At 42.8% G+C, this 25,879-nt stretch overlaps 6 protein-coding genes across 6 annotated transcripts in view; 3 read left to right on the top strand and 3 right to left on the bottom strand.

Annotated features, from left to right (window-relative positions):
• Positions 1-5,612: 5,612 nt before the first annotated feature.
• Positions 5,613-6,940, bottom strand: LOC108153271. The gene is made up of 2 exons (XM_017283140.2): positions 6,888-6,940; positions 5,613-6,828 (listed from the first exon to the last, which is right to left on the bottom strand). Exon 2 carries the CDS (start codon positions 6,799-6,801, stop codon positions 5,755-5,757), a length of 1,047 nt encoding a protein of 348 aa, XP_017138629.1. The 5' UTR covers positions 6,802-6,828; positions 6,888-6,940; the 3' UTR covers positions 5,613-5,754.
• Positions 6,941-8,575: 1,635 nt separating this feature from the next.
• Positions 8,576-9,422, top strand: LOC108151687 (DNA-directed RNA polymerase III subunit RPC9). Its single transcript, XM_017280432.2, has 4 exons — positions 8,576-8,681; positions 8,737-8,851; positions 8,923-9,075; positions 9,140-9,422. Exons 1-4 carry the CDS (start codon positions 8,674-8,676, stop codon positions 9,362-9,364), a joined length of 501 nt encoding a protein of 166 aa, XP_017135921.1. The 5' UTR covers positions 8,576-8,673; the 3' UTR covers positions 9,365-9,422.
• On the bottom strand, positions 9,367-10,267 carry LOC108151685 (density-regulated protein homolog). Its single transcript, XM_017280429.2, has 3 exons — positions 10,043-10,267; positions 9,717-9,978; positions 9,367-9,638 (listed from the first exon to the last, which is right to left on the bottom strand). Exons 1-3 carry the CDS (start codon positions 10,163-10,165, stop codon positions 9,454-9,456), a joined length of 570 nt encoding a protein of 189 aa, XP_017135918.1. The 5' UTR covers positions 10,166-10,267; the 3' UTR covers positions 9,367-9,453.
• An 80-nt stretch (positions 10,268-10,347) lies between these two features.
• Positions 10,348-11,895, top strand: LOC108151683 (GATOR complex protein NPRL2). Its single transcript, XM_017280427.1, has 3 exons — positions 10,348-10,585; positions 10,646-11,152; positions 11,220-11,895. The coding sequence occupies exons 1-3, from the start codon at positions 10,466-10,468 to the stop codon at positions 11,772-11,774; spliced, it is 1,182 nt and encodes a 393-aa protein (XP_017135916.1). The 5' UTR covers positions 10,348-10,465; the 3' UTR covers positions 11,775-11,895.
• On the bottom strand, positions 11,841-13,847 carry LOC108151684 (ketimine reductase mu-crystallin). The gene is made up of 3 exons (XM_017280428.2): positions 12,384-13,847; positions 12,115-12,312; positions 11,841-12,049 (listed from the first exon to the last, which is right to left on the bottom strand). Exons 1-3 carry the CDS (start codon positions 13,180-13,182, stop codon positions 11,982-11,984), a joined length of 1,065 nt encoding a protein of 354 aa, XP_017135917.1. The 5' UTR covers positions 13,183-13,847; the 3' UTR covers positions 11,841-11,981.
• Positions 13,848-19,103: 5,256 nt separating this feature from the next.
• Positions 19,104-25,879, top strand: part of LOC108151681 (mucin-5AC) — a 43,049-nt gene continuing 36,273 nt past the window's right edge. Inside the window, exons 1-2 of the mRNA XM_017280424.2 lie at positions 19,104-19,276; positions 19,759-19,814. The gene's annotated coding sequence lies outside the window, so the exon portion shown is untranslated. The remainder of the gene's footprint in view (positions 19,277-19,758; positions 19,815-25,879) is intronic.

Here is a 25,879-nt window from a genome sequence, read left to right as displayed (position 1 = left end):
TCATACTTTTCCCGCAAATTTGCATCTGAAATTAATTTTTCTTCGTCGGGTATCATGTACTCTCCACAAATGCAGCAAAACGAGTCTGCTTTGTAAAGACATTTAAGCGATTGGTTTGAGTTATCCGTTTCAATTGCTTTTAAATAGAAACCAGGTGATTAGTAAAAAAACGAGGGGGAACGTTGTGAGTTGCTGCGGACACCGCAACTCTACGGTTATACCCGATACTAAGTCAGTATGGCTCTCCTCCGGCAGACGCCGCTAATATTAAACGACACGACAAAGAGTGCGTGCGAGAGAGACAGAAAATCAGTCTGAGCGTGACGTCGGGCGCTGCGTAGCCACTGCAAATTGATTTGTTCCTATTGGCTATAAAAATGATCTGATCTGATCCAGATTCAGCAATCTGATAGATATGGTCATTATCTATGATTCTGCGTTTTTAGTTTTCTCGAATGTACAATATTGTGGATGCAACAGATTTTCGTCCTTTGTGTGGGCGGAAGGGGGTGGGGCGAAACTTTGAGATACACGTTTTATAGTAAGATCTAACAGGAGTGCGGATACCAAATTTGGTTACTCTAGCCTTAATAGTCTCTGAGATTTTTGAATACCCCCAGATTTTCGTCCTTTGCGGGGGCGGAAGGGGGTGTGGCGAAATTTTGAAACAAACTCGTCTCGGTCCGATATATAAGGAGTGTGGATACCAAATTTGGTTGCTCTAGCTTTTGTAGTCTCTGAGATCTAGGCGCAAATGTTTTACTCTAAGCAAAGCCGCCTATGCTACGTGTGTGTTAGAGAGAGACAGGGCGAGAAAAAATGAAATTGTTTTCTTGATGCTGGCTATAATAATAATACGATCCAATTCAGATTCCGCAGTCTTAAAGATATGGTCATTCTCTACAATTCTACGTTTTTGGTTTTCTCATATCTTTAAAATTGTGGATGCCACAGATTTTCGTCCTTTGTGGGGGCGGAAGTGGGCGGGGCGAAGTTTTGAAATATTTTTGGAGCAGTGACATATCACAGAAGTCTGGATCCAAAACATCGTTGCTCTAGCTCTTATAGTCTTTGAGCACTAGGCGCTGAAGGGGACGGACAGACGGACAGATGGACGGACGGACAGATGGACGGACGGACAGACAGACAGGGCTCAATCGACTCGGCTATTGATGCTGATCAAGAATATATATACTTTATGGGGTCGGAAACGATTCCTTCTGGACGTTACACACATCCACTTTTACCACAAATCTAATATACCCTAATACTCATTTTGAGTATCGGGTATAAATACCACCAAAAATGTTTAATTTTAAAATTGAAAGCTGAATATTTTCTAGACCATAAGCTTAAGCTACAAAGTATTCGGGTAAGATATATAGCAGCATTTGTGAGCTTTGAAGAATTGCGAAGTTCAATACCATCAGATGTCAGATACTATGTGAGAAATAGAAGCACTGCCTCTGAAAAAAGCAGTAAAAAATACCAGACTTAAAAGAAATAAAAATTAAGCCATACAAAAATACTATGACAAATTTTTAAATTTATAAAAAAAGTCGGTTTGCTTCACAATGGAAAAAAAAGTTACATTTTATTGAGTAATGAATTTACCACGAACTGATCATTTTTTCGGTATTTTTATACCCGATACTCAAAATGAGTATTGGGGTAAATTAGATTTGTGGTAAAAGTGGATGTGTGTAACGTCCAGAAGGAATCGTTTCCGACCCCATAAAGTATATATATTCTTGATCAGCATCAATAGCCGAGTCGATTGAGCCATGTCTGTCTGTCCGTCTGTCCGTCTGTCCGTCCGTCCGTCCGTCCGTCTGTCCGTCTGTCCGTCTGTCCGTCCCCTTCAGCGCCTAGTGCTCAAAGACTATAAGAGCGAGAGCAACGATGTTTTGGATCCAGACTTCTGTGATATGTCACTGCTACAAAAATATTTCAAAACTTCGCCCCGCCCACTTCCGCCCCCACAAAGGACGAAAATCTGTGGCATCCACAATTTTAAAGATATGAGAAAACCAGAAACGTAGAATTGTAGAGAATGACCATTTCTTTAAGACTGCGGAATCTGAATTGGATCGTATTATTATTATAGCCAGCATCAAGAAAACAATTTCATTTTTTCTCGCCCTGTCTCTCTCTAACACACACGTAGCATAGGCGGCTTTGCTTAGAGTAAAACATTAGCGCCTAGATCTCAGAGTTTACAAAAGCTAGAGCAACCAAATTTGGTATCCACACTCCTAATATATCGGACCGAGACGAGTTTGTTTCAAAATTTCGCCACACCCCCTTCCGCCCCCGCAAAGGACGAAAATCTGGGGATATTCAAAAATCTCAGAGACTATTAAGGCTAGAGTAACCAAATTTAGTATCCGCACTCCTGTTAGATCTTACTATAAAACGTGTATCTCAAAATTTTGCCCCACCCCTTTCCGCCCACACAAAGGACGAAAATCTGTTGCATCCACAATATTGCACATTAGAGAAAACTAAAAACGCAGAATCATAGATAATGACCATATCTATCTGATTGCTGAATCTGGATCAGATCGGATCATTTTTGTAGCCATAAGTAAGAAATCAATTTGCAGTGGCTACGCAGCGCCCGACGTCACGCTCAGACTGATTTTCTGTCTCTCTCGCACGCACTCTTTGTCGTGTCGTTTAATATTAGCGGCGTCTGCCGGAGGAGAGCCATACTGACTTAGTATCGGGTATAACCGTAGAGTTGCGGTGTCCGCAGCAACTCACAACGTTCCCCCTCGTTTTCTTCTAAATTTTGATTTCAAAAACCCAGGAAAACTCGGAAAAATTTTTCTTGAGGTTTTATATTTTTCTTGTATATGTAAATTAATTTGGTGTCGTTTAAGGTATCGTTTGTAAAAAAAATTTGGATAAACGGCTAAGGTGCATCCGTTTGACCAAACCTCAAAAAATATAACTTGAATACTTAATTTGAATCCGATTGAGGTTCACTTATCAGCTTTTGAAAATTGCAAAGTTCAATAAAATGCAAACTTGATTCAGTGTGATATCACAGGAGTCTGGATACAACATTTCGTTGCTCTAGCTCTTATTGTCTCTGAGATCTATGCGCTAACTTTTAGCGAAAGTCAAAGCCGATCTCGAAACGTATGTGTTAGAGAGAGACAGAGCGAGAAACAATGAAATTGTTTTCTTTATTCCAGCTATAATAATGATACGATATGGTTCAGATTCTGCCGTCTACAAGACGGACGGACGGACGGGCAGACAGACAGACATGGCTCTATCGACTTGGCTATTGATGCTGATCAAGAATATTTATACCTTATGGGGTCGGAAACGCTTCCATCTGGCGGTTACACACATCCATTTTCCGCACAAATCGAATATACCCCTATACTCTTTTTGGGTATCAGTTATAACAACAGAAATACTCACAACCATATAGAAGAAATTTAGTCCCAGAACTATCTGTGTCAACAAACAAGAGCCCACTTTTATTAGTTCCGAAAAAGCCTCTGCCAGATTCATATAAACAGATTAGTAATGGACTACCGCCAAATAAATAACGAATTGCTGTCAGATAAATTTCTGCTCCCTCGGATAGACGATATACTCGATCAACTAGGAAGAGAAAAATATTTTTCCCGTTTAGAATTAATTTCTCGTTTTTTTTTAGACGATTTAGTTTTAATCGGTTTTTCTGAAAAACAAATGTTTGAAAACCATACAAACGTTTTTGACACGTTTAGGAAATAAAATCTTAAATCTCAAACACCCCAAAAATGTTAATTGTTCATCCAGTCCCAGCCGATGCGAACAGCGGTAGATGCTTCGTTGCATTCTACAACTATTGCATACTGCAACTATTTACGGCACATAACACGATTATGTAAAAAGAATGTTCCCTTCGAATGGCCAGCTTAATGCCAAATGCATTCCAACATCTAAAAGATTAATTAATAGCTAATTAATACTCTATTATTATACTTTCAGCAAAGAATAATAATGATGCAAGCAAGCAAGCGTGTTGAGCATCTTTCACTCAAACTCAAAACGGACTCCAGCATCTAGTTACAAACGCATCCCGATCATTTTCGAAAGCTGAAATTAATACGAGTACAACTGAGCAAAAACTAGAAGCTATTCATTGGGCTATTAGACATGTTCAACCATATATGTATTTATTTCTTAGTTAAAACTGACCACTAACTTACCTTTTTCCAATGGTTAACCTAAGCTCTAAACTAACCAGAATGAGATTGGAATTAGAGGAATATAATTTTACTGTAGAGTACCTAAAGAGCAAAGAAAATTTCGTGGCAGATGTACTGTGACGAATTACAATAAGAGATTTAAAAAATAACTCATCAAATATATTTAAAGTTACTTCACGAAATCATAATGTCAAAACTAAACAAAATAAATAGAAATAATAAATAATATAGAAAACGTTTGGGGACCCTGAGACCCTAATTGACGGCATTAAATCAGCCTGGGAAATTATATCGATCAATATTTTACAAAATTATGACAAGTCCTTAAAAGATCGAATATATGAAGTAATACGAACTTGTCTCAACAGACTCAGTAGAGTTCAACGCATGGCAGAGCTATGCATAACTGGCGTCCGTGCTGGACCTCCTTCCAGTAGATCTCATGGGAAAGAAGGTAGCTACACTTTCCGCTCTTAGAAAGAGAGAAGTCAAACTGTGGAAAGCGTCCACGGTTGGGCACTCGGGAATCCTGACGAGATTCTCGCAGTTACGGGAGAGAACTGATTATTTTATCACCTCTAGACGCCTTTCCAGGTATCAATCCCACCTAGGGAGGACTGGGAGATGGGCGAACCAGGACCTGTAAGTGCGGTCCACTTCAACACTGATGGCTCAAAGTTAGACGGCCGCTTGGGAGGCCGAGTTTTCTGTAGCGAGCTAAACATCAGGCTCCCGGACCACTGTAGTGTGTTCCCAGCGGAGGTTGTGGCCATCAAGGAGGCCATTTCTATTGTCTCCAAACTACTTCTAGACACGCACATTGTGCGCGTCTTCTCGGACAGCCAAGCAGCCATTAAAAACTTGTGCTCAATATCGGCCGGAGGTCTCTGCATGAGATCGCAGAGCAGTTAGATCTCTTCCTTATATGGGTCCCCGGTCACAGGGACATCGAGGGGAACGACGCTGCCGACGAGGGTACTACGATCACTCACGTGCAGGCTTCTCACGCACGAATTGTTCGAGCAAAGTGCAAATAGGTGATGGCAGTAAGTTCACTTTTTCTGCCGTTGCCTGGCCCTTGGAAACCGTCGTCTGCGGCTTCTCGGGGCCCCCTTCCTCACGGACATTTCGGACCTGTCTCAAATCAAACCAGGGACCTTGTCCAAATACATCCAAGCCTCCGGATGGAACTTCCCTTATCCTGCAGTAGCTTGCTGTCACGGTTTAGGCAATGAGAAGGGGTACGCGCCCGTACGGCAACACAATGGGCCTCTTATGTGACCCGGTTTGGAGGTGGTGGTGGCTGTGTGTGTGTGTTTCATCCTCCCCATCCCCGGCTACCGCCTTAACCTAACCTAACCTCACTATTATGGAATTAACATTGTTAGGACTATATTCTTATGTACACATATATTTTTAATTACACTTAACTCGGAAGTTGTACAGGATTGTCGATTTTTTGTGCTAGGAATACATATGCTTACGTGGAATCTCAATATCACTATGTTTAGGAACTTCAACATTTTTTGTGATTTTATCAGTCTTTTTGGTAATTCGATTTGGGTTGTCCGTAGATTAGGACCTTTGCGCGGAGTGTCTTGCATCCAGACATCTTAAAATCTGTGGTATTGATCATGGACTCTACATACTTCTGATCCAGATGCAGATTCTCCAGGTCCGCCTCATGTCGAATGCAACTCTCCAAATGCTGCGGCTCGAGCGTGTCAAATTGAATAACTTGATTGTGGGGCAACTGCAGCACGGTGGCGAAATGCTCAACAGAAGTTTCGCCAAGAAAGCGATTGATATTGAAAATGTACACGATGGACAAGCGTTTGAGGTTTACTTTGTGAGTATTTTTGCTTCCGGCGATGTCGCCAAAGCTGCTGACTAGGTCGTTGACCCTTTGCACAATCTCTTGATCCGTGCTGTTCATGTTGTCGACCAGAATGAGATTGCGACCACAGAAGTCCAATTTGGTGAGCACCGAATTCATTCTGACCAAGTCCGAGACATCGCTCTTGGTCAAAGCGTGTACATTTTCCGGCCAGGGGAACAGCTCCCGGAGCAGACGAGCCGTCAAACTCTTGCCCACGCCCGAAGATCCCAGCAGGGAAATTGACTGAAACTGTGGCTTCCTCAAAGACTCCTCCAGCTGGTCGAGAGCAGTTTCTTGGTTTAGCACATGCCGGCGAATATGGCCAAACATTTCGTTTAGCGACAAAGTATGATCACAATAGTTTTGCTTGTTGTGGATGATGGCCTGGTACTGTTTGCTGTAGTTGAGCATAAAATTGCTCACATTCTCTCCGTCATAGTAGCAGCTAAGGCCGCAAATCAAAACCCCTAGCGCGAGCAGCACGATGCACCAGCAGGACTGAAACATCCACGTATGATTGGGTGGAGACTGCTGCGCATCATACTTATCGTCGGCAATCAAGCGACGCACACGGCTGTGGCCCCAATGGCGGTGCGAGCCGAGGGAAGCCTTGCACTGGTGCAAGTCATTTAATCGCCGCTTCGGCAGGCGGTGCTTTGCCTTTTTCCATCCTGCGGTTATTGGGGGCGTCTTGTCTGCTGCCATTGTGAAGTGAAGTCTTCACTACGGAATCTAAATGGTATAGATTTATATCTGTTGGCTTGTTGTTAATTTGTTAATTTTTAATTTACGCAAAGCTTCGAATCAGTGTTGGATTTATCGATAAAATATACCCCGTCTGACCATCAGAAATATACCAAAATATACCGTCTCATTTTATAAATATACCGTAAATATACTAACGAATTAAAGTTCTGTTATACATATTCCTCGTTTCTGATATTCCGTCGAATATTACCAGCTATATAGATCTCTCAGCCCTGCCCACATAATTTTATACGACTAATGAATCAATTTTCTACTTGACTGGCTTATTATTTTTAACACTAGCTTTTATTGGCTTTCTATTCCCTTTGTTCTTAAATATACCTTTGAAAATTGCCTCTTTGCCACCCTGGCCTATCGTTCCCAGCTAGCTCACGGGGAAGTCAGGGGTGTTTCCGACCCGATAAGCCAGGGGACGGATTGAACAAAACAAAAACAAACAAAAAACATACAAAAAAAACAAATCTAATTTATAGGACAGACTTGTCCTCGTTGGCACTTTCGTCAGCGGGGATAGTTGGTTTCGTTATCCCTAGCAGGGTCCCACCCTTCCATGAGCGCCACCTTTTGAATTCGCTCCCTTTTCATATTCAGGGTCCCGCTCTACTTCTCGCTCTCGACCCACACAAGTACCGTTTTCTATTCACTCATGACTCTTTTCAAATTTTCTTTTTATATCCATTATATTTTCCTTTTTATCTTCTTGAACATTATTAATTAATAATCTAGGTTTATATAAAAGAAACAAATACTAACGCAAAAATACTAACAAAAAAAATAAACCCTATTTCGGCCGAACTGGCAGCCCCCTCTGATAGAGGTTGTTGCTTCCTGATGCTTGCTGATGTTTACGTTTAATCGTGGTGTTTTTTTGTATGATCGTGATATTTTGTTTAATTGTGGGTCGGACGGGTGTAGATGTGTGAAATGTGGTGATGTTATGTGATGTGTTATGAATGAGGGTATACATGCGTGGGTTGTGTGTGATGTGGGTGGATGAAGCTGTGTGATATTGATTCGTGTGGGTGTATTTCTGCTTTGAAGTCCGGATTCTTTCCCCGGGGGTCGGTTGGTGTGTGGGGACAGAAACGTGTCTCCAGTCGGTGCTCCGCTGGCGGTTCCTTGGTGCCGGTGCTCCGCTGACGGTTCTCGCAACAGTTTTCCGGCCTGGCCAGTACCGGGATGCTGCTGCCGATGTCCGCCGCTGCCGCTGATGTCTTGGTGGGATCGTCGTCTCCACGATCACCAATTTTGTTTCCTTTTTTTTCCAGGGCACGTGCGGCCTCCACTATTCTCCACCGGAAAAACTCTCCTTTTTTTTCTTCCTTGCCCCGTTTCCTTTTCTCCCACGCAACTCTGCCACTGCTTCCCAGGAGCCACTATAGATGCCGCTGTCACTTTCTTCTCCAGCCCTGATACCTATCGGCTCTCTCCAAAACCGCCCATAACAAAATGAAAATTAATAAATTGATGAAATAAATATACCGTTGGTTCGATTCAATTTGACAGAGATACAGTGTTTTACAAGTGTGGCCAGATCAACGTAATGTCATATAGGTTTTGGCGCCAACATTGAGTCAATTATTATTCCCTTGCTATGAACAAGAAAATAAATTTGCAAATCGAAAAAAAAAATATTCTTCAACGCAACGAACAGAACAGCAATTATTACACACTATTTTTATTTATATTTTACTAGGTTGTGTTTGAAAACGCGATATTTTTGGTCGTTGAAAATAAACTGGTTCCATAGGAACTAGTTCACTTACAATATGTTTACATTTTGTGTAGAAAGCCGACCGCTTCATCACAATGGAAACGTGAGTTATTGAATACAAGAAGCAGATAATCCATATAATTATTTAACTCTTTCAGTGTCAATGCTACCTACTCGTACCTAACGAACATGGAGGTGATGCAGGTGCTCCAGAAAATCAAAAGCACCAAAAAGAAGTTTGGAATGCGTAACCTGGCCACAGTAACCTATGAGGTATGGTATAAGTACTTACTGTAAATTCCTTATTCTTCGACACCGAAGAGCGTATGGCATTTTTCTTTCAGGCCCTGCAATATCTGGAAGAGTCGCCCTGCAAGACTCAGACACGTGAGTCCATCACAAACTACGTAAAAGACCTAGCCAGCTATCGCCTGAAGTCCCACGAAGTACTCCAAATGGTGAACGATCCGCCAACCAGTCCGCTGCACACGCAATTGGTAAGAGATAATGTGAGATTAATATATACCCCAGCAGCGTTCAAATTTCATTTGCATAATGCAGCTGATTGATGACAACAAAGCTCCGTTGACGGACGAGGAGAACGAGAAAATCATCCAACTGACATACAAGCACTTTTACGGAGTGGAAACAACGCCGCAGCTGCCACAGCAATCCCAAACCCAAACCCAGTCTTCTTCCAAAGAAAAAAAACCAGAGCAAAAGCAACCGGCGTCAGCACAGGCAGATGGGCAAGCCGAGAAGCAGCAGGAACAGCAGAAGAAATAGCATTTAAGTAATTTAACGTTTAATATTTTATTGTAGCGTATAAAAGAAGACAAAAATATGTGCTGCTTGCTAGTGAAACTTTTTGGCGCTTAACGCTTCTGATCGCCAAGGTCCTCGATGGCGTCCTCGTCGATTTCTGACCACTTATCGGGTATGACATCAAACAAATCGTCCTTGACATCGCCCTGGATGACGATTTCATCGTCGCCAGTGACTGACGAGCCGCACGCGAATTTGGTGCCAAAGAATTTTGCAGCCACTTTGAGATCAATATCTGTAAGAAATTACGAAAATAAACAAAATAAGGATATGCAGTAAAAACATTGAATAAGGGAATCAAGAAAGGACTGACCAAAGGTACTCAGGCCGGTGACTACAGTCACAGACTTCTTTTTGCCGCGGGCAGCTCGGGACACACAGATGCGCTTGGGGACATCCTCCTTTTTCTTGACACGCAGCAGTCCCTTGCCCCCGCGCTTCTGGCGCTTTTTGTCATCGTCAGTGCCGTCGGCAGCAGCCTGCTCTTCCTCGATCTTAAGGCGCTCAAAGTCATCGGGCATATTACGCTCCAGCCATTCCTTGCACTTTTCATATTCCGGATAGTATTCGCAATACTGTAAATATCATTGAATCTAACATATAAATAAAATTTCCGGCCTAAAATGTAATGAATCCTACCTCGATGGGCATGGTGCAGTGGCCGCAGTACTTCATCACGATGGGATAGGTGACGCCTTCGCGGATGCCCACCTTAAGACGTTCGGCGACATTTGTACTCACGCTAATGTTTTCGTTTGTCATTTTGCTTAATTTTGCTAAATAATAATACCCAATTCGAGACGAATTTCTGCTGCACAGTGAAATATTTTGCACACTGGCCACTGAACACGCGTTTTGCAGCACAGCACAACACAGCACTGATGATTTGAAAACTATACTATCGATAATGGTTAGCATCTGTTTGCACTAACGCCTTCCCTTCTGACTCAGGGCTACGCTGCCAGATATTCTGATATAAATGTTTCTCGGCTCGTCGAATGAGAAGAGGATCACAAAATCGTTGCCCAAAAATGAGGAGATAGCGGTGAACCAGCGGTAAGAATGCACTCCCACACGAATGACGCTGCTGGCACGAGCAGTGCCGGTAGCACAGACGGCAAAATACGGTGCATATTTCTAAGCGAATTCCATGCCACAGCTGGCTGCAAGATAAGCTGCCAAGTGAGTACGTTCAATCCTTCCATCAACCAGCTTTCGTACAAACCTGGTTTGGCCCCGCAGGTGCCTGATAACTACATCTCCAAGGATGTCTTCGATGCCATCAACGTGTACATCATTCCCAAGCAGCACTTGCAGCGCTGCATCTTGACCGTGAACGCCATGGACGTGAAGATTGTTGGCTATCCGGTGGGCATACAGGATCAGCAGAAGTACGCTCGTAATGCCTTTCTATTCAACCTGTGCTTCGTCTGCGATTCGCGGGCCCGGTCTGTGCAATATGAGCCCGTAGTGAAGAAGCTATCGGAGTACCTTATCATGATGGAGGAGGAATCGTGTTTTCTGTCGCGCGAGGACGACAAGCGGAGATTGCAGAATATCTTCCAGACCGTGCTCAGGGACCTGAACGAGCGCAAGGTGGCCACCATTGTGGAGGGCGACAATACGATTTATCTGAAGATTGTGATGCACAAGCCGGATCCTCCTGCGGTCAAGGATCACATGGTGCCTTTATTGCTTGCTAATCTGCGTGACACGCCGCTAGAAAATTGGGACCTAACCACGCAGCAGGTTAGCCAATGAAATATAATTTTGACACATTTTTAAAGTTCTTCACTTATACCTCCCTCTTATCCAGATATTGCCCTATATCAATGGAATCAATCATGTAGCGCGCATCGCCGCAGAGGCGGACGTGGAAACGGATTTGGTCAAGTCATGCATACAGAATCTGGTCTACTACGGTGTGGTTCAACTGCTGCCCATCCTCAAATACAGCAACGTGTACATGACCCAGAACCTAAAGCACCTAATCCAGAGTGCATCGCTGAGCAACGCTTGTCGCAAGTACGTGGCGCTCAAACCCGACAAAACCCTGCCCAGCGTACAGCGTATCTTCCAGTTCTATGCTTCGATGACGCACGGCGTGACACTGAGAGCCATTTGCCAGCGCTTGTGTCCCCAGCATCACAACATCGATGAGCGCAAGATGGTCATCTTTGGGCTGCAGCACAAGTTCATCCGATGCATCCACAAGTATCCGGTGTTCACGGGATCGGTGCCATCCGGGCGCCAGAAGATGTACACGGGCCTCATCAGCTTTGACGAGATCTGCTGCAAGACGGGCCTTTCACCCTGCACCATTGAGCGGGATATTGAGAAAGACACAAATGTGACTGTGATTTGGAAGTAAACTTTAATGCTGATGCTAAGCTAAATGCATTGCGTAGTTTGTAAACACAGATTGTTACGTTTCCAATTGATTTTTATATACATGAAATATTTATTATTTGCCATAAATGCCTCAACATAAACATTTCAGCTCCGTCATTTCTAAATAGGGCACATGTCTAGCTATTTATCACAAGCGTTTGGGGCTGTAAAAAGACGACGGGCTGTATTACTTGACGCCGGACAGGAAAGCGTCCTGCAAGGCCTGCGCCACACAAGCATCCTCAGAAGCCATTCCTGAAAACAGAGTTCAGAGCTGTACGGATATGTTACGAACACTACGGACTTCACTTCTTACGAACCCATGGACTGGAAAATGGTGATGTCTGACGCTTCGGGATAATGCCCACTGTTGATGACTGATCCCAACTCGGCGGTAATAGGCGCGAGAAGGCCAATCAACTCGCTTTCGGCATTGGCAAAGCAATCTACATAGACCTGGGCACGTTCGTATATATTTGTCGCCACCTCCGAGTAGTGGATTTCGCCTGCGCCCACAGCTGCATGGAAAAAAGGCAAAGCAAATGCGTTTTAAACGAAAGGAACTCAGTGCTTGAAATGCTGGACCAACCATTAATGTGGACAGATCCCTCTTCGCGCAGATCTGATGCAAAGATCAGCGGCTCCGTCGAGTAAGTGGCAATGCAAATGACATCGGCGCTTTTCACAGCCTGTTCTGGATTGCTGCATACATTAATTTTTGTCTGTCTCGCACATCCAAGCTCGTGCTTCATCTGCTCGGCTAGCTCAAAGGCCCTGGCAGTGCTGCGATTAAATAGATTCAATTGCTTCACTTTGAACATGGAACAAAATGCCGATGCGTGCATTTTTCCCTGTACTCCGCAACCAATTATTGCAACCGTTATCTCCCGATCGTGCTCGGCGCTAGGGCCAAAACGACGAAAATAGAGGTACTTGGTGGCCACTATTGAGGCAGCCACTGTGCGCCAGGTAGTTACATCTGTGCCAGCCATAATTGCAGTCAGCTCTCCAGTCTGAATGCTGAAGAGTAAGATGTTTGCATTTATGCTGGGCAGCGGCGGTTCTTGTTGAGGATTAGAACTGAACGAGGAAACCACCTTGCAGGCCAATGTCGAGCGTGTAACGTTGGCCGCATCCCCAACATAGCCATCCGAGGGCAGCGTGAAGTTGCCCACAAAGGCGGGCATCGTGAGCAAGACTTGGCCCGGATCCTTGCACGCGGTGATGCTCCTCTTTGGCTGGTTCACATAGGCTGCATTAGGAGGACGGTTCTCTGAAGACACAACTGCCTTCAATGCTGACTCTACTGCTTCGTTGACAAGCGGCCAGGTGAGGAAACGTCGGACTGTCTCCGCACTATAATATAATGGCGCCGTCTCATTGTTCATTGTAAAAGTGAATTATTATGCACTACACCGATCTGTAAATGATTTTCCGACTGTGTGACTTGCAAGTTGCAATAATGAATAATCATAATAAATAATGAGTTGCTGCTGCGACCGCAACTCTACATTTATGCCTGATACTTAGTCAATATGGCTCTTCTCCGGCAGACACCGCGTAACATTGAGTGATAAAAAGTGAATGCGAGAGAGACAGAAAATCAGTCTGAACGTGTCGTCGGGCGCTGCGTAGCGACCGAAAATTTATATGTTACTCTTGGCTATAATAATAATTCGATCTGATCATGATTCGGCAATCTGGTAGATATGGTCATTCTTTATGATTTTAATTTTCCCGTATTGTGGATGTCACAGATTTTCGTTCTTTGTGAGGGCGGAAGGGGGTGGGGCGAAGTTTTGAAATGCACTTGTACAGGTTCGATAACATAGGAGTGTAGATACCAAATTTGGTTGCTCTAGCTCTTATAGACTCAGAGATCTAGGCGCTCACTTTTTGCGATAGGCAAGGCCGACCATGAAACGTGTTTGTTAGAGAAGGACAGAGCGAGAGAGAATGAAATTGTTTTCATCATTCTGGCTATAATAATGATACGATCTAGTTCAGTCTAGAAGAAACTTTTGGTTTTCTCATATCTTTAAAATTGGGGATGCCACAGATTTTGTGGGTGCGCAAAGGGGCGTGGCGAAGTTTTGAAATACACTTGTAACAGTGACATATCACAGATTTCTGGATACGGATACGGACGGACGGATATACCAAAATATACGGTCTCACTTTCAAAATATACCGTAAATATACCTTCATTTAAACACATTGATTTTAAATTTTTTTTATTTTTAGTATCAACAAAAAATTCGAGTGAAACAGCTGCTCACATATCGATACTTTCTATCGCACTTCTGCGGCCTCTCTTCAACATAGAGAGTTGGCGGGAGATTCGAAACCTGAAAAACCTGAAAATTATTAAGTTGCTATAGAAATAGAAAACTGAGTATATGTACAGAAGAGGCTGTTTTCATATTTTGGGCAAAGTTTGACTTAGCTAACTTTACTTATAAAAATATACAAACTAGTTTACATAAGTATATGAAAATATATAAAGTAGTTGCCTACAGTTCGATACTTTTCAATAAGTATTAATCGATAACTTGGTTGGCGGTATTTCAAAATGAAATCCATCCAACTATTTTGTACGCATGGCACATGGCACACATTCGGAAAATGTGTTATGATAATAAAAACCAATTTTCACGGTTGCATATTTTATCATTTGCCATTTTCCCATTCTTCTGAGCGCTCTCGCCTGACGAGAAAGCATTTTCACCGCACGCCAAGGGCAAAACCGCAGAAAAAAAGAAAATCATTTGTTGTGCGGTTGTGCACAGCTTCTGTCAACTGCCTTATCTCTTTGACAGAAACAATTCTCGCCACTTCAATTCACGGCCGCAACATTTCGTCTCTCAGTATGAAACTGAGCCACCACCACCTACTTATACCACCGTCACCACATGGAAAACACGAAAGTGAAACCCCTGCAGATGTTGGGTGCACTTTTCCGCAGCTGCAAGCTGATAGAAAAATTAATTTATGCACCACCATTGTCTTGTCTGCTCTTTTTCCCAGCTGCTAATTCAAATTTTGACATAATTTTATTTGCTATTCGGTTTTCTTCTTCAGCTTGCTTTCTCATTTTTGTCCCTTAAGCCAAGGCGCTTAAATTTCACTTGACTTGACCTTTGTTGCGGTTGTTCGGTTGGTTGGCATGGTTGTCATGGTTAGGGTTAGGTCCAAGTACCAAGTACCAGTGCCATTTTCAGTTGTATAAAGTTTTGTTGTGGTTTAGCGGCCTTGGGACCGTGCAATTGGTCGCTGATTTATATTAGCACAAAGGTGCAATAAATCAAAGTCAAACCCCAGTTGCCGTCGCTGACTCATGGGCTACCGGCTCCTGCTTCTTCGACCTGTTGGCTCTACTCCTGGCTCGCGGCTGGAGCAGCACCAGCCGCAACCAACAGTCGCAGCCGCCAATTCGAAGTGTTCTGACCTTGTTGCTGGGTAAGTGGCTAGCCATAAATTTTGGTTTTGCGCAAAACCAAACAACGCCAAAAGAACGCCCCGTTTTGATTGCGATTACAATTCTAAATCTACGTCCAAAAAGTGAAGTGTCACCAAAACATTGAATACTTTTCCAAGCAACATGGCAAGCGCCAAAATTGAATGAAAAAAAAGATTTTTTCTTACCCCGCACTATGGTTCAACGTCCCGTTATCCGGGATAAGTTCCAAAAATGTACACTTTTCATAGGCATGGATTGAATATACATAAACTGGAATACATTTCAATCCGATCAGACCACGCCCACCCTCAGCTCCCATGTAACCATAACTTCGTATCTTCATTTTGTTCAAAATGGATAAGTAAAGAAGTAAAGAAATCCATTTAGAATGTAATCAGAGTCAGCTGCTGAATCCAGCTCGTCATCTTTTTGAAGACGAACAAATCTGCGATCCGTGATTAAGATTTTTCTTCGCAAAGTATCTGAACAATACGCAATAAACACCTGTGGTAAGGAGTCCAAAGTGTTGGGAAAGTATTTTAAATAAATATGAAATAAGTATTATTATTATTATTATCAGCTGACTTCATTGTTGGATTAGCTGCTCAACGCCAAAAACTGCCTGAATTTATTTAGAAGGGTTATAGAATCAACAAATTGAGCTATAGTCTTCCTGTAGCTTCCTTTCAAGCCGCCTGCCTTCTGCTCCGGCTAACTACAGTATTTATTAATGAATTGATGGAAACCAAAGAAAGTGAAAAGACCTTTCAGATAGGTAGGATAGCTAGGAGGAGATTAGGATAGTGGGAAAATAATATGCACTACTTCTTCAATGATTTCAGTGCATAAATAAAAATCAAAACAATTTTGTATTACGGCTACAAACGCCAACTTTTCGCTAATTATCGCTCAAAATAGTCAGTAGAATATGCATCTATATTATTGCCATAGGACCTTTCTTTGCATTAAAAAAATAAGTCTTCAATAAATTGGGAGTAGACAGAAAGTTATCTTCAGTTAATGATCGAAAACAATTACAAAGATCACACACATGTTCAATTGCATGCGAGCTCGCCAAAAGCTTTTGAAAATAAGTCCCATCCGTGGCTGATATATCAAAATAAAACCACAAATCAGCGCGTGTTCTTTTCTTGACAGATTATGGATGTACCCTGGACGTCAAGGGTATCAAAAACTTCGCTGATCGGAAACAAATTTTCTTCGTCTATTTGCTTTTATTTTTGTTGCTTTTGTTTTTGGAGTTTTGTTTTCAAGCTGCTGCTGAATAGCCAAACAATTTTGTTATTTATGCCATTTTAGCTGGGGGCTTTTGAAATTGTGAATGCAAGTGTAACTGTAACTGTAAACTGTAAACTGTAAATGTAAATGCAAGTGTAACTGTAGCTCCTCTACACACACACACACGCACACACCCTCTGAAAAACAGAACGTTGCGAGGTTGCCACACCTTTTTGTCGCGTAGAGCATTGGATTTGGTCGATTTTTATACCCGATACTCAAAATGAGTATTGGGGTATATTAGATTTGTGGTAAAAGTGGATGTGTGTAACGTCCAGAAGGAATCGTTTCCGACCCCATAAAGTATATATATTCTTGATCAGCATCAATAGCCGAGTCGATTGGGCCCTGTCTGTCTGTCTGTCTGTCCGTCTGTCCGTCTGTCCGTCCGTCCGTCTGTCCGTCCCCTTCAGCGCCTAGTGATCAAAGACTATAAGAGCTAGAGCAACGATGTTTTGGATCCAGACTTCTGTGATATGTCACTGCTACAAAAATATTTCAAAACTTCGCCCCGCCCACTTCCGCCCCCACAAAGGACGAAAATCTGTGGCATTCACAATTTTAAAGATATGAGAAAACCAAAAACGTAGAATTGTAGAGAGTGACCATATCTTTAAGACTGCGGAATCTGAATTGGATCGTATTATTATTATAGCCAGCATCAAGAAAACAATTTAATTTTTTCTCGCCCTGTCTCTCTCTAACACACACGTAGCATAGGCGGCTTTGCTTAGAGTAAAACATTAGCGCCTAGATCTCAGAGACTATAAAAGCTAGAGCAACCAAATTTGGTATCCACACTCCTAATATATCGGACCGAGACGAGTTTGTTTCAAAATTTCGCCACACCCCCTTCCGCTCCCGCAAAAGACGAAAATCTGGGGATATTCAAAAATCTCAGAGACTATTAAGGCTAGAGTAACCAAATTTGGTATCCGCACTTCTGTTAGATCTTACTATAAAACGTGTATCTCAAAATTTCGCCCCACCCCCTTCCGCCCCCACAAAGGACGAAAATCTGTTGCATCCACAATATTGCACATTCGAGAAAACTAAAAACGCAGAATCATAGATAATGACCATATCTATCAGATTGCTGAATCTGGATCAGATCAGATCATTTTTATAGCCAATAGGAACAAATCAATTTGCAGTGGCTACGCAGCGCCCGACGTCACGCTCAGACTGATTTTCTGTCTCTCTCGCACGCACTCTTTGTCGTGTCGTTTAATATTAGCGGCGTCTGCCGAAGGAGAGCCATACTGACTTAGTATCGGGTATAACCGTAGAGTTGCGGTGTCCACAGCAACTCACAACGTTCCCCCTCGTTTTCCTTTATTTTTGCAGTATCTGTTTTTGTTTTAATGCGCGCCCGCACACTTTGTAAACACAGACACACATATACAGATATACATAGATAGAAAAAGGAAAGTTGGCAACGCGAAAAACTCGGCTCAGAGCTGAAGTTTTGTAGATCAATCTTGGTTTACTGGTGCTGCTAGCCGCCGGCGGCGACGTCGTCGTCGTCGCTCACTAAAATGTTGTTTGTCCTTGGAGAATGTGGCAAAAAGATAGGAAAAAACTGTAAAACTATAATATACATATGCGAACTGTTACCGTTCATACATATCTGAAGTCGATTATAATTGTGCCGTTATGTTTAGCGTTGGCGCCGCACCCAACGGACTTCAGCACACCGCACCACCGCACCATCGCACCACCTTGCCACCCGCTCCACCAATTAGATTCGATCGGACCAGTATTTTTTTCGTCATTGTAGTCGGAGTCATTGCAGCCATTACTTTAGTTTTCCTTTGTCTAATGATTTCGATTATTGGTTTGATTTTCCTTTTGTGCATTGCAACTTCCGTCTTTGTACTTGTGTATCATTGGGCCTAAATTATAGAATAAAAACGTAAAACAGAAGGCAATTCAGGTGGAATTATTTAATTTGAGGAAGTCTCAGAAGGTGAGAGTATAAAAATTGCTACAAAAGAATGAGCTGTGAAATTTTTTTTCCTTTTTTTTCATAAGTGACAAATGTTTTACTAAAATTTATTATAAAGAAATAATGCTTGAATGTATGTACATGTGTACATTTTCTTAAAACTTAAATATTAAATGGTCCTTTAACTTCCATTCAAAAATTCTAAATTCATTTCGGACATCTTCTGTCGAACATCTTCCATCATAATTCTATTCTAAAGAACAATTTCAAAATAAAATTGAATGATCTTCTGTAAAAAATTTCATGAATTACCTATATAGAGCCTCCAGTCTTGATCGAAGCCGCAAAAACTCGTATTCAGATATTTGCGAAAATCTCAGACTGGCTTCCAACACCCACTGGCAGGCTAATCCAGAGCCTAATATTTCAGAGGCCTATTATTAGCATATTTTAGGCACACCTTGCCCCGTTCGCTGCCAGTCTCGTTTCCATCACGTCCCGATCTTGCCCTGTTCCACTCGCTCCCAGTCGTTCCAGCAGACATTCGGAACGACTGTTTCGCTTGAGTTTTATCGTGCGGCTGGCGCTTGCCTCGCCAATCAGTGTTGAGCTTTCGGCCAGAGCTGACGACCTCCCTCCCAAGCCCAATGCTAAAGCCCGTGCTTGACGAACGCCGGCAGCCCCGCTAACTGAGGAGCTAACACAGAGAAGTGTAGCTCACTGAACGGGTGTGAAGTGCAGTGCCTTATAAAATAAAATTATCAAATATACTCGTGTATGTATAGTACGTGGGATTACGATTACGATACATCTGGAATGTTTGAGTGAAATTTCCCAATGATCAGTGATTTTTGCCAGAGCCATCGACGGATTGTTACTTTCTCGGCTAATGGTTTTGTAATGAATTGAATTGTTGTTAATCGCAACGATTTTGCTTTCAGAACAATTTTTTTTTCACTTATTTTTTTGATTATGCAAATTGGCCGTGTTTTTCTTGGTGAATTTGGTATTAATTACTCATATTTTTGTTGTTCTCGCGCACAGACGGGAAAAATAATATATACTCGTGTATATCTATAAGAACGAGAAACACATTTCTTGTATGCAAATTAAATCAGTTGCTTATTGTGCAGTCCGAAGAATCCAAAAGAATATTTTTCGCCCCTTGCAAGTGTACAAAACATACAAAAGTAAAAAGTAATAATCACAGCAGACTCGGTCCCAAAAAAATTCAAAATTGAACCTGTTCTGTTATAGACCTGCGTTGGAGTGGCGGAGGAATCACGCGGCCGTGGGGACACTTTGAGATTGAGGTAAGCTGATTTATTTGTATTTTGCTTTCATTATATGCACGCCCGTAATATTGCGTTGAAATACGTCTCTGATAAATAATAGCTTATCAAGCCATAGCGAGACTTGCGAACTGAAAGTTATTAGGCGCTTAGCCAGCGAATGACCTGATTCCACCATTGTTCTACTTATGCATATAAACATCCAACCTAGCTGATCTCTCCGATCACTTTGATGCAGTTCTGCAACGCTGGCCTGGCCTGTGCTGTGCTGTGCTGGGTTGGGCTGACCAGCCTGAAACCCTAAAGACGAAACAGTGAAACACTTCCGATCCCACTGAACCGCAACCATCTAGACGGTCATCTGATGTTCATTCTGAACTGAAAGACGACCTTGCCCATGAAAGCTCAGAGCTGGCTGGGTAGCCGCTCTGCTCTTTTCTGTGAGGGTCGGTCTTTGGAGGAAGTCCGGTTGAACTAAAGGATGATTCGTAAGTTAACTGGATTGCGGAATCGAGGCAAGGCCAAGGCTGTGACTGAAATTGGAAAAACAATTATAAGGTACAGAGACGGAACATTCTGCTTGCTATTCTTTGGGAGAACTTTTTGAAGTACTGCATGATTTTGTTAATATGTATATGTATATACATCTGTATGTAGGTCTCATATATTCTAGATAATCTAGAAATTTATTTAATAAAATTACCTAAAAGAAAGAGATTTTATATTGTATTTTGTCAATCAGACATACAAGGAAATGTGTGTTTGTGTATTTTTAAATCATATAAATCATACATAAATAATAGGAGAAGAAATCATATAAATCATACATAAATAATAGAAGAAATAATGTAGGAGAAGCAATTCTCACAAGTAGTAGGACTTGAACCGTTTTTTGTCATACGTACATAAGGATAAAACAGGGAACACGCTCAAATACTAAAAGGGAAATCCTTTCTTGACAGACCAATTTGAACGGGATCTCAGCATCTCAGAAAGTAAATTATTAGCAGCAATCTTGATTGATTCAAAAAGTGTACTTACACCAAAAGTGGAAATTTAGAACAAATATGTTTGCACATACATACATATGTATGTATGTGCATGTGACTTTACAGAAACATACTAGCCCAAGACCAATCAAAACCATCCTAGAATACTGGGATACCTAAAGGAATACAAATCAAACTGTCCGATCGAAATTTTCGAGAATATACGAATGCAGAATTTAAGGCAAAACACCTTTTTACCCATCTCTCCGTGATAAAGGCCCTGGTCAGTTGCCCAACTTGGCCTACAAATTATAGTGCTTACTATGAAAGAGAAAAGGGCCCGAGCCATGACTGCGAGTAGGAAACTTCGTCTCTGGCCTCTCTGCCTGACTCCGAATCCGACTCCGACTTCAACCCCAGGCCCGGCTCGGACTCTGGCTGAACAAAATACTAAACAGCTTTTACCTTTTGACCCGACCCAGTTTCAGTTCCATATGTCAGAAAAGAACAGCGTCTGTTGGTAGTCACTCTTCGGTCTGAGCTGCTGCCTGCTAGTGTCGAGTTGTTCCATATGCGAAAAAAGGAAATTGCATTCACATTTGGGCCTACGCGCTTCATAGCCCACTCGACCGACTGCTGCCTTTGCCAAGTACGCCCAGACGTCTCCTGCGCACTCCAAGGTGGTTGATATTTTTAAAAATGTTTAAATACAAAATAAATATAAATATCACATCATTTGATATTTATTCGAAAAAAGATTCTATATTAAATTATACGTATTTAGGTTTCAATCGGTGCGGCTCTTAGAATATATCAAATATGAAATGTATGCTTGTTTATGTAAAGAACATTGTGCATAGGGTATAGAGACTTGCATGTTCAATACTCTGCAAACGTTTAGCTGCTCATATAAAGCTATCTGCTCTCTGCAGGAGGAGAGGAGAGGCTCCGCTCTCTTCAGAGAAGCTGGAGAAGCTCATGCTTGAACGCAAAACTGAGCGAGCTCCCCAGCCATAAGGCGATCGGTACTCTGGAACTGTGGAAATGTGGATTTGCTTTTTGCTGCCTCAATCTTTTTCGGCCGGGAACAAGGAAAGACAGAAATAGTGTCGAATTTTTCTCAGAATTCAGTTGAAGAAATTACTTTAATATGTGATAATGATAATGGTAATAAATCATAAAATAGTTATGTAAATACATACATACTGGTATATGGTATATCAATATTCGATATCTCAATTCCCTATGGAAGATTTGAAGTTGGATAAAAAGTTGAGAGTCAGTGTTATGATTCAAATTTTTTCAAAAGCCCGAAATTGCGATGTATGTACATATTGTTAGGAGCTATCCGTGTCGATGAACCAAAGGTGTAACGGTACTTGGCACGGGCCACACAGTTCTCTATCCAAATAGGAATTTTTTTTCGCGATTTTCGACTTTTAGACTACCAAGAATTTGATCGGTGTGAAACCAGGTGCATCATGTGGTGTAGGACAACATATGTGTAATACATATGTGTAATACGATGACGATGATTTTAAAGGGTGCAGTCGGACATTAACCAACAAATTAGCCACTTTATGTGGACAGAGTTCCATGTGCTGGTGAAAGTGATGGCAAACACTTTGGTTCAAACACATTACCGGTTCACGCTACTATCCAACCCAATACAAAATGAATGTTTGGTATGGCCACGGCAAGACTCCTTAGTTCCATTGTAAATAAATACTTAATGTATGTAAGTGATTATTGTATTAAATTTCCTGAACGCGCAGCAGTATCCGCGCTCTAACTTTCAAATTAATTAATATAAACATTGGCTTCCATGTTTAGGTTAGAGATTGGCTTCGTTCCTGATATCGCCGTTCCGTTTGGTTGGGAGTCTGGGGGTTCTTTTGTTCTCCGATTCTTAGATTTATCCGTTTTACTGCTGATGGATGAGTCCACCAATAAGTTGTAAAGTTGTAAATATGTACTACATCCGATTATACTATACCTAAAATCGTGAAAGTTCCTTTGAGGTTTCTTAACTTAAATAACTTGAATTAATGGTTATCTTAATGTTTAATACTAGAGTAATAAATTTGTATTATGTATGTACATGCATATATGTATGTATGGTGTTTGTCATAAGATATTACATACAATAGTTTGCTTAGTATCTCGCGAGTATCCATTGCTTTTGGCTTTCATCCAGATTATTCGGCATGCTGTTCAGTTGAAACTTTTGTAAATTTACTTTCTGTGATTGTTGAGGCAGTTTCTGTTGCTCTTGCTGTTTCTTTTACCCCTTTTGTTGTTTCTGTTTCTGGTTGGCTTTGGCTTTCGTACATTTCGTATATCTGTGTGTCTCTGGCTCACTTTGGCAGCTTTCTTGCATAATAAACAAGATCAGCGCGGCATACAATGTGCAACATTAGGCCAATGTTGGTACGTGGACACTGGAACGACTGAACGGAGTGCAGTGTGGCAGTGTGGCTGTGTGGCTGTGTGGCTGTGTGGCTGTGTGGAGTGGGGCATGGGGACAATCATGGACAACGGGCGCTAAGCCGTAAAGACAGCCGAAGCAGTGGCTACTTTTGCTCTCGTTTCGACTGCTTTGCGGCAACTGCGTGAGGCGCATGGGTAACTGGATAGCTTGGACAGCTTCCCGTTCCCATTTCCCCTCTTCCTCTCCCGACCTCTCCCGACCTCTCCCGATCCCCCCGACCTCTCTCTCTCTTAGGTCTCTCTCTGCAGGTCTCTTGCCGTGTTCGCTATAAACCTGCTACCACAAAAAAAAACAACAAGAAACCCAAAATAAATCGTCAGCCCCGCAAAAGTTCGCAAACTTTTTAATCTGTGCTGCTGCAGCGGCTTCCCCAAAAAAGTGTTGTTCCATTTCGGAGATCGGCGAACCTCTTCTGGCATTTTATGGGATCTGCACATACATATGTATGTACGTACATATGTGCTGGTGTTGGAGCCATAGTAGAACCTCGGTGTGCCGATTAGCGATTTACCTATGGAAAAGCCCCATTCGGCATCTGAGCTGATGACCGCTGCTGCCAGCCGCATCACTAATTCACTGCTGACGGTTGCAAGGGGAAGGGGCGCATACACAATTTGCTTCTCTTGTAAATGCGGACGCGTGGCACGAGTCGGGACCAAGTCCCAGGGCAGCCATAATTGCCCCTCACTTCGTTGATGGCGCACTCACACACACTCGCACACAAACACACAAACACTGTGGAAAAAGTTCCATCAATGCAGCATAGCCGGGGACCTCGAGTCAACAGCGACACCAACAACGAGACCGAGACCGAGACAGAAACTCTCGAGCGGTGGCGAGTCCAACTGCAAATTCGTGCCCAGCGATCTGCATTGTTTGGCAAATTTGTAAGCGAAAAGTTATTGCAAACTGTTTTCTTGCGCTATTGCTTACGCTTATGCCCGTACTCGAACTGGTATCGTACTGAAGCTGGTGCTGTTTCTGTGGCTGTTCCTGTAGCCGCTCGGCTGTGCCCCTCGGCTGCTTTTGCTCCTCTGCCGCCGACAGCTTCTTGTATATAATTATGCCAAGAGCCTCAAGCCTCAAGCCTCGGACACCTTGGCCATGTTTATCTTATGGCAACTGGCGACTGCCAACTGACGACTGCAATGGCCAGTTGTCTATCTCTGCCACATACTCGTTTATGCTTCGCCCACATGCCACATGACATATGCCACCTCCACCGCCACCTCCACCGCCACCGCCACCGCCACCGCCACCTCCACCGCCAGCGGAGACAATGTGGAGTGCTCACATCACCGAAATGCCACTGCAACATGACGAAGTACCACACCAGATTCAAGCTGATCTGCTACGATGGCAAATGAGCAGAAGCAACAGTTGAAGCAGTGACAAAAGGAACAAATAAAACAAAAAACAGCAAGAAAGGTAGAGTTATCTGGGACCAAAACTGTAGATCTGTGGACCCTTTCATATCGATCAACCGATGTATTGGAAATACGTGTGACAGGAGTGTGATATTTAAAATCACATTTTTTAAATAGAGATTCGGTCGCGTAGTTCAAAAATATGATCAATCAAGTGCAAACAGCATTTTCCAATCTTTTGTGGCTTGTACATATAAAACTAGCCAATAAAATATGGACTGTGGAGTAGGGGACTACATAGTAGACTACAATATCGACTCAGCTGATATGCTGATATGATTATGTTATGAGGCGACAACTGGCTGAAAGCATAGTGGTTGGATGTTGGTACACGAACATTTTCCGATCTGCCAGATGCAATGAGTTACGCAATTTGCGAGAGCAAAGACAATTTTCAATGCAAATTTCCACCCGCCCACATTTTCGGTGAAGCGTCATCATTTATGGATCGCACCCGTTTGGGCGAAAACATCAAAGGGTGTCCGACTGCAGACTCCGAGTCGCTGTGCAGGAGCGACTTGGCGTTTCTACAAAGCAAACAGAATTAAAAAGTCGAATTAAAGCAAGCAGGCATGTCCAGCTAAATGAACCTTGGCAAGAATTTCCATGGCGCAACAGCAGCAGAGGCCATCAGCCAGCAAACATCCACTGACAACCACGAACAACCACTCAAGCGCGTTATTTGGTTTATCGATTCCAGTCAGTGGTGCTGTGGTGCTGTGGTGCCGTACTGCTGTGCTGCTGTGCTGCTGCTGTTGTTTCTGCCAGTGTTTTGCAATTGCATTTTACACCGCATTGAGTCTTGGCTTTTGTTTTCCACAAAAGCCCTGCTCCGAGCAGTTCCGATCAGCCATAAGGGGGCCACACACACGGCTCTCCTTCTCCTTCTCCTTCGCCTTCTCCTACTCATGAGTCACACAATCTGGAGCAACAGCGCCGAGAGCAACGAGATCGGATTGGATCGGCTGGGTCTCTCGTATGTGAAACGCCCACTGGGTGTGGAGACGTCCGCTGCTGGATGGCCGTGCCTACGAATCGGCGAAACGATTTGCTTTTGATTTGCTTTGGCAGCTTTTCATTTACATTTACTGATGACAGTAACAGCAGCAACAGCAACAGCAGCAGCAGCAGCAGCAGCAATCTCCGGCTCCCCAGCGGATTGGAGCAGCAACCACTGCA

The sequence above is a fragment of the Drosophila miranda genome, chromosome XR (assembly GCF_003369915.1).
Source record: "Drosophila miranda strain MSH22 chromosome XR, D.miranda_PacBio2.1, whole genome shotgun sequence".
In the NCBI taxonomy this organism is placed as follows: domain Eukaryota; kingdom Metazoa; phylum Arthropoda; class Insecta; order Diptera; family Drosophilidae; genus Drosophila; species Drosophila miranda.
Note: the sequence above shows the minus strand (reverse complement) of the source record. Positions and strands in the feature narration are given on the sequence as shown.

Bases quoted from the DNA above. Each gene is read 5' to 3' on its own strand.
- LOC108151685 (XM_017280429.2), bottom strand. From the start codon at position 10,165: ATGACAAACGAAAACATTAGCGTGAGTACAAATGTCGCCGAACGTCTT. The intron at 9,979-10,042 runs GTAGGATTCATT...TGATATTTACAG, and splicing joins ACTGCACCATGCCCATCGAG to TATTGCGAATACTATCCGGA. The intron at 9,639-9,716 runs GTCAGTCCTTTC...AATTTCTTACAG, and splicing joins CACCGGCCTGAGTACCTTTG to ATATTGATCTCAAAGTGGCT.
- LOC108153271 (XM_017283140.2), bottom strand. From the start codon at position 6,801: ATGGCAGCAGACAAGACGCCCCCAATAACCGCAGGATGGAAAAAGGCA.
- LOC108151687 (XM_017280432.2), top strand. The intron at 8,852-8,922 runs GTATGGTATAAG...TTTTTCTTTCAG, and splicing joins TGGCCACAGTAACCTATGAG to GCCCTGCAATATCTGGAAGA. The intron at 9,076-9,139 runs GTAAGAGATAAT...TGCATAATGCAG, and splicing joins GTCCGCTGCACACGCAATTG to CTGATTGATGACAACAAAGC.
- LOC108151684 (XM_017280428.2), bottom strand. From the start codon at position 13,182: ATGAACAATGAGACGGCGCCATTATATTATAGTGCGGAGACAGTCCGA. The intron at 12,313-12,383 runs GTTGGTCCAGCA...TTTTCCATGCAG, and splicing joins GGGATCTGTCCACATTAATG to CTGTGGGCGCAGGCGAAATC. The intron at 12,050-12,114 runs GTTCGTAAGAAG...CTCTGTTTTCAG, and splicing joins CACCATTTTCCAGTCCATGG to GAATGGCTTCTGAGGATGCT.
- LOC108151683 (XM_017280427.1), top strand. From the start codon at position 10,466: ATGCACTCCCACACGAATGACGCTGCTGGCACGAGCAGTGCCGGTAGC. The intron at 10,586-10,645 runs GTGAGTACGTTC...TTGGCCCCGCAG, and splicing joins GCTGCAAGATAAGCTGCCAA to GTGCCTGATAACTACATCTC. The intron at 11,153-11,219 runs GTTAGCCAATGA...CCTCTTATCCAG, and splicing joins GGGACCTAACCACGCAGCAG to ATATTGCCCTATATCAATGG.